Here is a 15,103-nt window from a genome sequence, read left to right as displayed (position 1 = left end):
AGGGGACACAGCAGGCTTGTGCCCTCAAAACCGTGTGTCCCAGCTTAGGGAAGATAGTGAGAAGTTTATCATAGGAATTGTTCAAAGAGGGCCTGGTCAGCTCGTGGACATTTCTTCTGATGGGCTGATGGTGAGGTCCAGTAGCGGTCAACATCACCTTTCAGGTCCAACTGGTCTGGGGTCTGCATGCTTGTGGGCAGCCTACCATTACCTTCTCCCACCTGGAGGGTTCAGTATCTGCAGACTAGCTCAAAGTTACTGTTTATGTATCCTGTGTTGGGGAAGCAGGACTCTGCTCCAAGGCTGCCCTTGGCTGTTTGCTCCTCCCTGGTCTCACATCCTCTCCCCCCCCTGATTAACAACTGCATGCACCTGCCCCTTGGAACTCAGGGAAGGTCCTGGAGGCTGAGTGAAGGTTGTTTCCTGTAATCAGAGAAATGGGGGGACACAGGCCTTGTGCCCAGGAGCCCCACAGGGCCCTGCTCGGGATCAGAAAGCTGCTTCTGCCGCTTTTGGAGGGGCTGGGGGTGAAGTAGAGTTTTTAGAGCAGCATGTCTTCCTGGGTTTTGACTGGACTACTTGAAGCTCTAAAGTGTGGGCTGGAACATGCTCTTCAGGTCAGCTCTTAGTGTCTGGCTCTGCAGGTGCACCCTTGCTGGGGTCCTTGCCCGGATCTCAGGCTCCCACTCACCAGTGAGGGGCAGAGCAAACACAGCACCTCTGTCCAGCCTTTGGTCTCACGTTGTCTGAAGGTGACACATCTGGAACCACGAGTACGAGTCACAGCCCGTCTATTTCATGGTCCTGTCGAGGGCACCCTCCACCGTCTGGAACATGGCTGCAGCCCTGAGAATAATCACATGAGGCCTCCGAGAGGTGGGCCTAGGACCACCCGTCTCATGCATTTTCCTCTCGTACTTGTGTAATGAACACAGGTAGTAGATGGTTACAATGTGCCAGGCCCTGGGCTAATGGAAAGGCGAGGCTCCCTGCCCGCAAGGACTGTGTGGTAGGACAGCATAGCAAGTGTCCTCTAAAGGCCTGTTACCTAAAGTGAATACCTTTCTTCTATAAACAAGTCTAGCAAGACTTACCCACTCCAGTGTTCTTGCCTGGAGAATCCCAGAGACGGGGAATCCTGTTGGGCTGTCGTCTGTGGGGTCACACAGAGTCGGACACGACTGAAGCGAGTTAGCAGCCCAGCAAGACTTAGTTTTCTTTGCTTGTCCAGCCCACAGCCAAATACCAGTAGTAAATAAAGGGTATATTGGGGGTAGCCGTAGACACAGAAATGACAGCCAGGAATGGAGGGGGAAGACGAACAGCCATAGGAAGGAGACCCCAGAATTAGAATTGGAATAGTCTGCACAGGCCAGTTGGTTAAAACCGAGAGCACAGTGAATCTCTGCCCCCTGAGGACATCATGACCTAACACACTCCAGTAACTGATGCTCCCAGTAATGACTCTAAATCGTTCCAAAGAAATGCATGGTTACTGTGCTTGAGACAAAAGCAGCTCTAATATATATTTTTTGTTGTTTTTGATTTTACTTGTATTTTTAAGATTTCCAACTTAACCACCCAAATGGTTAAAATGTGTTTCTGCTTAGGAACAAACCACAGTTGCCTGGGACATTTACTTATGTGGAAGGACCTGTTCCTCAGGAAAATCACACATATGGAACACAACTCAGGTTTAATCATGTCGTCGCCATATGACTGGTGGTGGCTCAGGTGGTAAAGAATCTGCCTATAATGCAGGAGACCCAGGTTCGGTCCCAGGGTTGGGAAGATCTCCTGGAGAAAGGAATGGCTACCTGCTCCAGTATTCTTGCCTGGAGAATCCCATGGGCAGAGGAGACTGGCAGTCTACAGTCCATGGAGTTGCAAAGAGGCGGACATGACTGAGTGGCTAACACTTTCACTTTTCACAATAAGAATGAGCAGTTGTCAGAGGACAGATAGAATACAGTCAACGACTCTGAAAATATACTCACTGGAAGTATATAAGTTGTAGAAGCGTTGCTCTAAATTTGTTTCCATCAGAGCTCTTGGGTGAGTACACGTGTCAGTGAGAAATACTGTTTTGAAAGGAATCTTTTTTTCTGAGCAGTAGGTCTCAACAGAGGGCTTAAAACAGTCAGTAAATTATGTTGCAAACATATGTGCTGTCGGTCCAGCTTTGTTTCCATGTATAGAGCACAGGCAGAGTAGATCCAGCGTGAGTCTTAAGGACCTTGGGATTTTCAGAATGGCGAATGAGCATTGGCTTCAACTTCAAGTCACCAGCTTACTTAGCCTCTGACAAGAGAGTCAACCTATCCCTGGAAGCTTTGAAGTGAGGTATTGACTTCTCTCGAGCTTTGGGAAGTCCTAGATGGCATCTTCTCCCGATAGAAGGCTGTTTCGTCTACACTGGAAATCTGTTCTTTAGTGTAGCCACCTTCATGAGTTACCTCAGCTGAACCTTCTGGAGGACGTGCTGACGTAGCTTCCGTCAGCACCTGCTGCTTCACCTTGCACTTTTATGTTATGGAGATGGCTTGTTAACTTACACGCCATGAATCAAACCCTGCCAAGCTCAGACTTTTGTGCAGCGGCCTCGCCTCTTGAAGCCTTCACAGAAATGGAGAGAGATAAGGCCTTGCTCTGAATTCGGCTTTTGCTTGCAGGAATGTTGTGGCTGGTTTGGTCTTCTGTCCAGAGCACTAAAACCCTCTCCGTCTTGGGAGTAAGGCAGTCTCACCTGTTTATCTTTGTGTGCTCACTGAGCAGCGCTTTTCATTTTCTTCAAGCACTTTTCCTTTGCATTCACAACTTGACTGTTGCATGCAAGAAGCCTAGCTTTCCGGTCTGTCTCAGCTTTTGAAATGTCTTCCTTACTAGGCTTAATCATTTCTAGCTTTTGATTTAAAGTGAGAGGACATGCTACTCTTCCTTTCATTTGAACACTTAGAGGCCATTGGAGGCTGATTGATTGGCCTAATTTCAATATTATTGTATCTCAGGGAATACAGAGGCACAGGGGGAGTTAGAGAGAGGGGCAAACAGCAGCGTCATGGAGCAGTCAGAACACCAGAACGTTCGCCATTTAAGTTTGCCGTCTTATATGGGGGGTTGTTCACGCTGCCCTGAAACAACAAAATAGTCATATCAAAGATTGCTGATTTCAGGTCACCATAACAATAAAATAATAATGAAAAGACTTGAAATGTCACGGGGATTACGAAAGTGCAGAGACAAAGTGAGCGGATGCTGTTGGAAAAATGACACCAGGAGACTTGCTCAACGCAGGGTTGCCACAGACACTCGATTTGTAAAGAGATGCAGGATTTGTGTTTCTTGTAGCGTAATAAAGTGAAGTGAAATAAAACAAGGCATATCTGTATTTTTTTCGGTGAGTAACAACTATCCCAGAACCAGCAAACTTCTGTAAAGAGCCAGACTAAATACTTGAAGCTAATGAGTCTTTCCATCACAGCTGCTCAGCCTTGCTATTATAATGCAGAACAGACATAGACCCTATAATACGTGTAATCAAAGTGTGGCGGTGGTCCAATAAAACCCTACTGGTTTAGAGCTTAGACAGCAATTGTGGGGGCCTGGGTGATATGCATACAAATCAGTATGGCAACAGGAAAAACCGGGAGAACCCTTGCATTTGGACATTGTCAAAATGGTGAGCCTTGATCAGCTCTTGAATCATAATGAAATTTCAGCTTTTCATTTGTTGGGTTTGGGTTGTGCAGAATCTGGAAGTTTAGAATCTCCCTGCCGTGGGTCAGCTCCCTCTGATGGCCCCGGTTCTCAATCTCCAGCAGCCCTTCTCTTCGGTGCTGCAGACGGTACCCCTGCATCTTCTAATGCTGCGAAGTCGTCCCTGGCAACACCGATCGCCACTATCTTGTGAAGAGCACAAGGCTGCGTTATTGGAAAACTGGTTGAATATGATAGTCACTCTGAATATTTGTTGAGTCGGTGTTCCTTTTTTAAATTTTTTTTTTCAGTGTTCCTTTGGAAATGCACGCAATCCACATTACCTGCCTTTCAGCCATTGATTCTCTGCCAGCCTGGGAGGGGAGGCCCTGGCCTTATTCTTTCCTGTTAGTCTGTGCAACTTTTGACTCTGGGATGTCTGTCCCTTGAGTCATAGTTACTGTTCTCCCCTCTCAGCTTTCTGGACACGTCCTTACTTTTCATGACTGTACTGTATTCAGTTCAGGTCCTCTTTCTTCGCTGGGGGTGAGGGCAGTCGAGGAAGGAGGAAAATTGGGCAAAGGGCAAGGAGAAGCCTTTGCGAGCTCACTCTTGTCCTTCAGGAAAGCAGACAGAGGGATTGTCTGTTGAGGGATTGCCGCTGTTGAGGGATTTCCTCTGCGGTGAGGGGACTCAAGTTCTCTACAGACTGAGGTGTCGCCTGCCTGCCTCAGAGACTGTGTTCCGGGGTGGTTTTCCCTCGGCTCCTACGTCTGGCAGAGAACTGGAGGCCACCATGGTTTCTGAGAAACCTGGTGGGTGAAGCGACAGGCCACAGAGTGTAAGATAAAGAGCCGGAGGAGGGGAGTCTGGACTTGCTGTCTTGCAGCACACGCCGTGGACAGATAGACTTCCGTTATCGAGTCTTAGCGATTTCACGGCTGTCTCCAGAGACTCGGCTGGAGCCTTGAGAGAGCGGGCACCTTGCTCAGCACGTGCTTCTGGAGGAATGGACGTCTTTCCTAGAGAGAGGACGTGCACACCGTCTGTGATGTGTGCAGGGTCTTACGGTCCGTAGCGTGTGTAACAGGCACCTCCAGCTCCCTCGACCTTCACACCTACCCTGTCCTGAGGAGGGGCCTGGGGCTGGGGTGTGGGTCTTGTCCTAGGTCCGGAGACCAGAACTTACCCAGCCCCACAGCCAGGTGGTGGGGACACACTTCTGGGCTTGCTGGCCAACATTCCTACACTTTGCTTCGTCACCACAGGTAGAGCCTAACTCAGAGTCTCTTCTCCCTGGAAAATTAACCATTTTGGCCAGAGGGCTAAAACAAGCTTGGCTTGTTTCTAGAACATTCCCCATGCTGCTGAGTGTCATGCCTTTACTATTGGCTAATGCACTGCAGTAAGTTAGAGCAGCTTAACCCCAGGCCTTCTGTCCTCCTACTCAAACCCAAAGAGCCTCAGCATGCATCTTGGGTCGGTCCGCAGTGTAGAGGCAGCAGTGTAGCTGATGAAGAGAGTTTTTCCAGAGGGCGTGGTACTCCACCACCCACCCCACCCCTTGTCTTGTAGGTCAAAATGTGAATATGTCTATTAGTCCTGCCTCCCATCTGGTGTAGTGTGTGCGCGCCTGCTGCCCTGGCTGACCTTGGGTGAAGTGTTTGCCTTTTTTTTTTTTTTTTTTAATTTATTTTTGGCCATGCTGGTTCTCTGTTGCTGCGAGGGCTGGCTCTGGTTGTGGCACGCTGGGGCTACTCTCTAGCTGCGGTGCCCAGGCGTCTCACGCAGTGGCTTCTCTTGTTGCAGAGCACAGGCTCTAAGGTACACGGGTTTCCCTAGTTGCGGCTCCTGGGCTCTGGAGTGTAGGCTCAGCAGCTGCGGTCCACGGGCTTAGTTGCTCCGCAGCATGTGGGGTCTTCCCAGAGGAGGGATCAAAGCCATGTCTGCTGCACCGGCAGGTGGATTCTTTACCACTGGACCACCAGGGAAGCTCGGCATTTGCCCGTTTCAAGCTCCCCGTCCTTCTTTATCTGTCACGTGACGGCTTTGGGCAAGGTGGCCCTGTCTCACAGAGGTTAACTTAGCTCTCAGGAGTAGGGACAAGAACTCAGCGTTGGAAGTGAACAGGTGTAGGCAGCTTTCAATTAGAAGTTCACACCCAGATCCTCACGGCTCCCTTGGGAAAGGTAGCTTCATCAAGTCTCCCAGACGACTAGACCACGCCGCCATTTCTGGATCCTTCCCTCTCTCTTCCAGATGCCAGTATGGACAGAATAGTTTATGATGCTTATCCCCGCCCACCACTTCCGAGACATTGAGCGGAAGCCGGAGTACCTCCAGCCGGAGAAGTGCATCCCGCCTCCCCACCCCCGTCCCGCGGGAACCATGTGGTTCATCCGCGACGGCTGTGGCATCGCCTGTGCCATCGTCACCTGGTTCCTGGTCCTCTACGCGGAGTTCGTGGTCCTCTTCGTCATGCTGATTCCGTCCCGGGACTACGTGTACAGCGTCATCAACGGGCTTGTGTTCAACCTGCTGGCCTTCCTGGCCCTGGCTTCCCACTGCCGGGCCATGCTGACGGACCCCGTGAGTATGTCTGGGCTCGTTTTCACCAGCCCGCACTCTCCTCCTCTGGCCCGGGCATGGCCGCAGCCTGCATGTGCCCCCTGACCTTGGGAACGCAGAGATAGGAGGGCCTGTTCTCTTTCCCACAGGGGTGGGAAACTCGGGCCCCTCCAAGGGGACCCCGTCTGTGCCGCGGCCTGTCTGGGTTGGTTGAACGATACTTTATATACGTGCGTGTCTGCATGAATGGAGCCTGCCGTGGGAGGGGCCTGGCCAGGGCAAGCCCAGCCTCTGGTTAGAAAGGCACGGTGAGGGCCCCAGGAGGCTGGGGCCGGATGATCCAAGCAGAAAGCACGCTGCCGCTTGGGTGGGGTTGGGGCCTCCTAGTGAAGACAGGACTGGCGCTAGGTGGAGATGAAATTAAAAATTAAAGCCCTACCCAGGCCCAGAAACCTGCATGGCAGTGGCCTTTACCTTGCTTGGACGAGGCTTATCTTTTCCTGAAAAGCTGGACAGGCCTGTTTCAGGCCATGACAGGCATCTCTCAGTGCATATCATGGGCAAACCCACGGTTTTCTGCCCAAGGACTTAGCTAAATATACCAAGCTGTGCAAGTGGCTGTTGAGTGTCGCCTACCCTGGTATTAAATCCTCCGTTCCCGCTCATTACTGTGTATGGGAAAAGCAAGAGAGTGCATTATTTGATAAAGACCTCCTGTGGCTTAATTGTCTCAGTACGTGGGACGAGTGTGTTTAAATTAGGAAAGGGAAAGCACTCTGAATGGCAGTGGCCCCGGCCACGCAGATCTCGTTCCTCTGAGTCCCAGGGAAGGTACGGCCAAAATGCTGAGTCCTGAACTGGTTCACTTCTCGAAGAGCTCCACTTACTGCTGGTTCGGGGTGGGGGGTGGGGTTTCGGGGGTGGATCATTAATCCGTCCCTAGGGAAAGCTGTTTGCCCGGCTCAGTCACAAGTCAGTGCCCAGCTCGGTCACAAGTTTGCTCGCACATGCGCCTGTGGAGATGGCACACACTGGCAGGCAGGGGCCTGTTGACCGAGCGTTAGCACTGCTTGTGGGATTGTTGGAACACTTGTCACCTGAAGGAAACGAAGTATAAGGTTATAAGTGCCCCCAAACACAAGGGTACGAACGGTTTTCCCAGCAGCATCAACTTGACCGTACTGGAAGCAACTTACGGGCTCATTCACTGGTTTCCCAGTGCCCTTGCTAAAGGGCACAAGACTAAAAGACGTTATTTGTCTCAGCTTATAATCCTGCTGTCTGCTGGGCCCCGGGCATGCTTTCTTCCCTCACGGTGCCCTGACAGGTGAGGTCCACCCTGTGTGATGAAGGCTGCGGCAGAAGGAAGCATGAGTAGGTGTGAAAGAAATCACCAGCTTAGGAAGGGGGGCTGCCTGGAGGAAGTGGCGCCCAGGCCAGCTCTGATCAGAACAGTGGACAAGGGCAGGGAAGGTGAGGTGTGGGGGCTTGGAAGACACTGTGAGCGTTCCAGGCTCAGGGAGCAGCGTGCACAGAGACACACGAGTGTTGGGGTGTGGTGGTCTGGAGTGAAGAGAACCCAGGAGGATGGATTTGGGTTGGTCACGTGGCCAGAGTGCCAAAGAAGTGGGGTAGGAGTGGGATAATGGGGGCCATCAAGAGGCACTGAGGATTTTAAACACAGGAGTGATGAGATAGGTTGCCACTGTACAAGGATCCCCGGCAGCGGTGAGCAGGCACTGCGGGCTGGGGTCAAATGAATGCCAGTCCGTGTTGGGTGCCTACCATATTCAGGGTCCTGAGCAGTCAGTTCAGCTGTGAGCAAGGCAGACCGTGATCCCTGCCCTCCTGCCCACCTCCCAGCCTAGGGTGTCGGGCAGTGAAGAACAAGTGAAAGAACAAGGCAATTCCAGGGAGTGAAAAGGGCTTTTAAAGATCCAGGGGCTCTGGTGGGGACTTTTCTGGAGTGAACCAGACCGTTTGCAGGAAGGTGATCTGAGAAGGACCCGTGAGTCTTAAGTGACATGAAGCAGTGCTCGGGCAGCACCCTGCAGACAGAGGACAGGTACAGAGGCCCAGAGACAGGAGCGTGGTTGGCATGTTTGAGAAACAGGACTCACACCAGGCTGACCAGAGCGTGGTGGGTGGGGGTGAGAGGGGCTGGAAGAGGCAGGGAGGGCTGCGGAAGCCAGGCCGGGTAGGGCCTGGGGCCTCGTGAGAACCTTGGTGAGAAGCCATCCAAGAGGCGTGATGTGACCTGGTTTTGAAAAGGGTACCGTCTGGCCTGCGATGGGGGAACTGAGGTGCAGCCGGGAGAAGCAGGAAGGTGAGAACTGTGCAGTGGGCCAGGCTGGACGTGGTGGTGGCTCAGACCAAGGTGGAAGCAGTGAGGTGGGGGGAGGAGAAGCTGCTGGGCTCCGAATATGTTTGAAGCCATCAGTGCTCAGGTTTGCCCGCACATTAGAATCCCCTTGGGCAGCTTCTGAAAAGTACTGGTGCCGTGGGCCCGCCCCCAGAGATTATACTCTGATTGGTCTGGGGTGGGGCCCTGGGGTTGGTGCTTTAGAGCTCCCAGGTGTCCCTCCTATTCAGCCAGATCTGAGAACCACCAGAGTGGCAGGAGGCGTGAGGGATCAGGGAGGGTGCCTTCCAGAGTCTTGGCTGGAGCAGCTGGGAGATCTGCTGGTGCCGCTTGTTGGATGGGAGAGCCTGGGGAGATCAGATTTTGGAGGAGAAATCAAGGCTTCTGTTCCGGCCAAACTGCAGGTCTTTTATGTGGAAGCAGGGGCGCCAGATGGGCAGTAGGTAGCCAGGTCTGGGGCTGGTGGGGATTGGGGGTCAGAGCCTAGAGTGTGGAGGGAGGTTACTGGTTTCTATGAATAGAAGGTGTTGGATGTCAGGCGGGAGGGAGAGGAGGCTTCCGCCCTGGCACTCCTGCTGCCCTCACGTGTGTATGTTCTTTAACCTCTCCATGGTGCCCCCGCCAGATCTTCCTCAGCCTGGCCCCTGGCAGTCAGATGCAGGAGAGAATGAGCCTCACTGGCCTGTTGCTTGGCTTCCAACCCCAAACTCGTGAGAGCTGGAGTTGTCATATCCCAGACGCCACCCAGCTTCTCAGAAGTGTGTCTTGCCATTGGTTCCAAAGAAAACTGGGCAAACAAGCAGTAAAGCCTCTGTCAAATAAATGCCCACAGCAGTAGGGGAGCCGCTCAGAGCACGTCCTGCCGACCTGCCCTGTCTCAGGCTCCTCATGCGGCCTCCTGCCTGTCCCCGTCCCAGCAGGTGACATCTCATGCAAAACAGAGACAGGTGGGCTGCAGAGCCCCAGGACACCCCCGTGCCAGGTTCCAAGGGGCGGAGCTGGAAGCCCAGATCTCACCCTGAAAGCAGACACTAGGGGCGCCTTATTAACACTGCAGGCAGGGTCTGGTTTTAGAGAGACATCACTTCAGGATTCTAAGGAGTTTCCTGTAGGGCTGTAATGTTTTGTAGGTCAATTCATGCTGTGTATAATTTTTCAGAAAAGTTTATGCCCAGAGGTTATAAACAATGTATCATAACGTATACATTGTATATTGGTCAGAAAAACTTGTGTCCTAAGGCACAAACAGTGTATAACAGTATGCACTGTGTATCATTTTGGTTTGTTAGTATTACTAGTAAAAGAACACCCCTTCCCCCCCCCCCCCCACCCCGGCGCGTGCCAAAAAAAAACCCCTCCTATAGTCTCCCACAGTTACTGGTACCACTTTGAGCTCTGATATTCTTATTCCAAATGTAGCATCAGAACAAGTCACAACCACTACAGCTTTCTGGACCATGTAGGCAGTCACTTACTCCAATGTAGTTGTAAACGGCTCCACGGAGAGCTTGAACAGAAAAGGGAAGAAAGGACGGACCTGGATGCGGAGCTCCTCTTTGAGCAGCGGGGTAAGAGGGCTGGGCCTGTGCGGAGGCAGAGCGGGCGTGGAGGCGGAGCTCCCCTTTGAGCAGGGGTGAGAGGGTGCTGCCTGGAAGGGGCAGGGTGTGGGCACACACGGCAGACTGGTGTTTGAGCGATGTCCTCAGAGGAGCTCTCTGTGTTCCTAAAACACTTCAGACGTAGAGAGGTCCGGAGTGGCACCACTGGCCCAGAGGAGGCCGCCCCTTGAAGACAGCCGGGACTCCAGCTCTTACCTCGGCTCCTTCTCTCTCCCCGCCCCATCCCGATTTCACCACATGTCCTTTTCCTGTTGTAAGTACTCATCCTGGGAATGCTGGAATCCTCAGGAATCCTGAAGGATTCCGTTTAAAATGTAGTTCTGGGTGGCTTCCCTGAGGGTCCAGAGGTTAAGAATCTGCCTGCCAATGCCGGGGACATGGGTTCGATCCCTGCTTGGAGAAGACCCCCACATGCCTCGAGGCAGCTAAGCCCGTGCACCACAGCTGCTGAGGCTGCACGCCATAGACTAGCCTGTGCGCTGCAGTAAGAGAAGCCACTGCAAGGAGAGGGCTTCCAGGGTGGTCCTAGTGGTAAAGAACCCGCCTGCCAATGCAGGAGATGCAAGAGATGCGGGTTTGATCCTTGGGTCAGGAAGGTTCCCAAGAGAAGCGCATGCCAACCCTCTCCAGTTTTGTTGCCTGGAGAATCCCCTGGACAGAGGAGCCTGGCGGGCCACAGTCCACGGGGTTGCACAGAGTCAGACACAACTGAAGTGACTTAGCACAGACGCACGCACACACTGCAGTCAGAAGCCCCACACTACAGCAAGAGGAGCGCCTCCTCGCCACAGTTAGAGAAAGCCCATGCGCAAAGACCCGGTGCAGCCCAAAAATAACAACAGCTTCAGGCCTGGGACAGTGTCTGTCTCCCGCAGATGCTTAAAGCTGAGAGCTGGTTTCTTTCCGTCCTGTCTTCTGGAAGCCCAAAGCCAGGTATACTGCACCATCACAGCTGTGGCAACCTTAGGATCAGTTGCCTTTTTTTTCCCCCTCCACTCTTTGGACCTAATTGTTTATTACCTCAAATCTGAGATTAGAGAACAAGAGGACTAGAAATCTGTTCGGTTTAACCACATCGTGAAGGGAAAGAAAAGGTGTCTGTCTGCTGCCGGTGCCCCTCCCTGCCTTTGGACCCCGCCCTGTGAACACCTGGTTATAAACAGGCCTCACGTGACTATCTGAGACCACCGCAGGCCTGCAACTGGAGTTTCAGCCGCGGAAACTGGAATAACGGGCCTCACTGCAGCGTGCAGTCGCTCGTCCCTTCTGGAGTCTCTCTCAGTGAGCTTAGTGAGTGTCTGCTCAGGCTCGTCCCTCGGCAGAATGATGTCAGGCCCGTGGAAACACAGGGCGAGCAGCGCAGGGCCGCCCCGAGTGCCGTGAGGTGTGTGTGGGCGCTGAGTGCTGGACGCAGATAGAGAAGGGCCTCGTGCACTTGGCCCCCAGGCCCTGGCACTTTCCCTGGGTGGGTCCGCTTGAGGAGGGTACTACGTTCTCCCTTGTGCCTGGCAGCTTCTCATACCTGCCACTGACTAATCCATCAACCCCAGCCAGAATATGTTTCTAGCTCCAGAGAGAAGAGGGTGACGAACTTAGGGGTTGCCCAGCCCCTGCCTTTCTGTGGAGGAGACAGGTGGCCTTGCAGCTCAGGCCAGGCTGGTCACCTGTTCTGGTAGGGGCAGAGCTCCTGCCCAGACCAGCCAGTGTGCAGGGGCTGTGATCCCGTGGCCCCTGAGACAGTGTACCAAGTCTTCGTACTTGTTGCCTGAAATGGAATGGGTGGTGCCTCTTGGTAACCTGTCTCCTCTGCTTTCCAAGTGTGTCCTTTTTATATCATCGTATTATCCTGGATACTAATTAAAGGAGGCCTTATCATCTGGGGTCTGTTTCAGTCTTAATGTTCGTGTAGTGAGACAGTTCTTAGCAGGGGAATGGTGTTATGGCATCAAGGCAATTCAAAGGTCTCTTCAATCAGTTAATAGAAATATCTAATAAATACATAAGTTGTTTTTTGATTGTTGTTGTTCAGTTGCTCAGTCATGTCTGACTCTCTGCAACTCCATGGACTGCAGCATGCCAGGCATCCCTATCCTTCACTATGTCCCAGAGTTTGCTCAAACTCATATCCATTGAGTATGATACCATCCAGCCATCTCATCCTCTGTCACCCCCTTCTCTTCCCACCCTCAGTCTTTCCCAGCATCAGGGTCTTTTCCAATGAGTCAGTTCTTCACATCAGGTGCCCGAAGTATTGGAGCTTCAGCTTCAGCATCAGTCCTTCCAATGAATGTTCAGGGCTGATTTCCATTAGATTCTGGACATGGGTGTGAATCCTGCTTCTGCTACTTATTAGCCACGCGATCTCAGAAACTTGCTTAACTTTTCTGCCTTAGTTACCTCATCTATAATATGAGGAATATCGTAGTCTCTCCCTCATAGGTTTATTGTCAGAATTAATTGACAGTGTACAGCGAAGCCCTTGGAAGTGTACCTGGCATAGAAGCAATCAATAAATGTCTGTTACATCATCGCTATTAACTCGGCTTGGATTTATTGAAGACTTGCTCCCTGCTAGGCCCTGGGCAATTCACTGGGCTGCAGATTAAAGACATTGTCCCTGTCCTCCAGGAATTTACAGTCATGTAGAAGAGATCAGTGCATAGTTAAATGATAGGTGTTACGAGACAGTAGAAACTGTGGTAGCACAAAGCCCAGGTGGTGGCCCTGCTCGGGCATGGCCTGGGGCCGTTAGAAGGCAGAGGGTGTGGTCCAGGTTTGGTGCAGGCGCAGGGCCTCCCTTGTGGCTCAGGTGGTAAAGAATCTGTCTGCCAAATCAGGAGACGCAGGTTCGATCCCTGAATCCGGAAGATCCCCTGGAGAAGGAAATGGCAACCCACTCGTGTTCTTGCTTGGAGGATTCCATGGACAGAGCAGCCTAGTGGGCTGTAGTCCATGGGTCGCAAAGAGTCGGACACGACTGAGCATCTGACACACGAGCAGGAGGCAGGGACGAGCCTGAGAGACCGGAGGGAGGTGCTGGTGTGGGTCCCTGAGGGCGCAAGAGGGAGACTTGCAGAGCACAGAGCCCTGGGCTCGTCCAGGGGGTGGGGCTCTCAGGAGGGAGATGACACTGAAGGGGTGGTTCAGGGCTGGGTCTCAGTGACCTTACCTGGGCACTGCCCAGGAGCCTGGACTCTGTACCACGTGAGGGCTCTGGGGATCCAGGGAAGGCTTTATTTAGGCAAAGGGAATAACATGATCAGATTCACAATTTAGAAAGTTGACTCTGGAAAACAGTTAGGGGGAGGCATAGAGGTGAGGCTGCCAGATGCGAGGGAGAGCCTGGAGGCAGGCAGACCTGGGGACTCTAGTATCTGGGATGCACGGTGATGGGGCTCAACTAAGGCCATGAGCATGGTGTGGAGGGGGGGATATTGGAGGCGGGGCATAATAGGGGATCACGGTGACTCAGTGGAGTAGGTGGGAGTGTGGGGCGGAGGGTTAGAAGAATTGAGGATGACAAGTGGGCTTCTGCCCCCAGTGACCAGGCAGATGGGTGTCCCGTGGGCCGGGGCGGGGGGCTGAGGGGAGAATAGGAAGGAGAGTTTGGGGAGCAAGGGGTGGGGTCAGTTCTAGCAGGTTGAATTGGGAGGAGGGGAAGGGGTTGGATTATTTTGTCTGAATGCTTTTGAACAACCAGGTAAAAGATGTTCAGCTGCAAAAGAAGTCCGAGTTGGAGCTGGTGGTGGGGGAAGGTTGTCTGGGGAGTGCAGGGTGAACGGGGTTGAGGGCAGCTGGTGGAGCCCCGAGGAACACCCAGGTCCAGGATGGGCGGAGACCCCGAGGGTGTGGAGCAGCCGCAGGAGAGTGACAGGCGAGGGATCAGTAAGAGAGGGCGGAGGACCGACCTTGGGACTTGGCCACAGGGAGTTGCTCATTGACCTGCTGAGAGTGGTTCCCTGTTACTGAGGCAATAGGGGCCAGAGAGCATGAAACGGAGTCAGGGGTGAGCAGAGCACACGCAACCCCGGAGAAGCTTAGCTGTGATGGGGAGAGCCTGGAGGCTCCTCTAAGAGCTCAAAGAAGGGAAAGCTCCGAGGTAGACGGATGAGCCCCTGGGTGTCCAGGGATGGGGGTAGGGAGAGGAGGAGTATGGAGGGGGTTACTTCAGCAGCCTCAGTTTCCTCTGACGTGGACAGGGAAGTGAGTAGGGGTCGAGGAAGGTACTGGAAGTTTGGGCTAGCCACTGAAGGGAATGGATGGTGGAGGCATATCATGCCTCCTGCCCCCAGATTCAAATGGATTCCACTGCAGGATGAAATGGGTTTTAGAAGTGTATGAGCATTTTTTATGGGTGTATCGATTTTTTAAAAAGTGTTTTAGCTTACCATGTGGGCTTCCCAGGTGGCATGAGTAGTAAAGAACCCACCTGCCAATGCAGGAGGTGTAAGAGACGTGGGTTCGATCCCTGGGTTGGGGAGATCCCCTGGAGGAGGCCAGAGCAACCCACTCCAGTATTCTTGCCTATGACATCCCATGAAACAGAGGAGCCTGGTGGGCTGTCGTCCACAGGGTGGCAAAGAGTCAGACACAACCGAAGCGACTTAGCACACACAGCTTACTGTGTACAAGGAGAAAAGACTGGAAGCCTGTACTCGAAAATGTTAGTAGTACTAATCTTTGGATGATAGAATCAGAAAATAAAACGGCTTTCCCCATTTTAATTTTCTCTTCTCTCTGCATTTTTAAAAGTCGTGAACAAGTATTACTTTGGAAATGAGGAAAAGATGAGTAAGTTTTGCTCTGCCGGGGTGTGGTGACGTGGAGCCTGGAGCCATCCCTGTGAGATATAAGTGGC

At 52.6% G+C, this 15,103-nt stretch overlaps 1 protein-coding gene across 7 annotated transcripts in view; it reads left to right on the top strand.

Annotated features, from left to right (window-relative positions):
• Positions 1–15,103, top strand: part of ZDHHC3 (zinc finger DHHC-type containing 3) — a 59,541-nt gene that overhangs the window by 14,230 nt on the left and 30,208 nt on the right. For all 7 annotated transcript variants that reach the window (XM_027522581.1, XM_027522585.1, XM_027522584.1 and 4 more), the window contains exon 2: positions 5,956–6,285. In XM_027522581.1, the coding sequence (XP_027378382.1) occupies positions 5,980–6,285 (306 nt within the window). In that variant the 5' untranslated portion in view covers positions 5,956–5,979. The remainder of the gene's footprint in view (positions 1–5,955; positions 6,286–15,103) is intronic.

The sequence above is a fragment of the Bos indicus x Bos taurus genome, chromosome 22 (genome assembly GCF_003369695.1).
Source record: "Bos indicus x Bos taurus breed Angus x Brahman F1 hybrid chromosome 22, Bos_hybrid_MaternalHap_v2.0, whole genome shotgun sequence".
In the NCBI taxonomy this organism is placed as follows: Eukaryota; Metazoa; Chordata; class Mammalia; order Artiodactyla; family Bovidae; genus Bos; species Bos indicus x Bos taurus.
The sequence above is the reverse complement of the archived record's forward strand: the minus strand, read 5'-3'. Positions and strand labels throughout refer to the sequence as shown.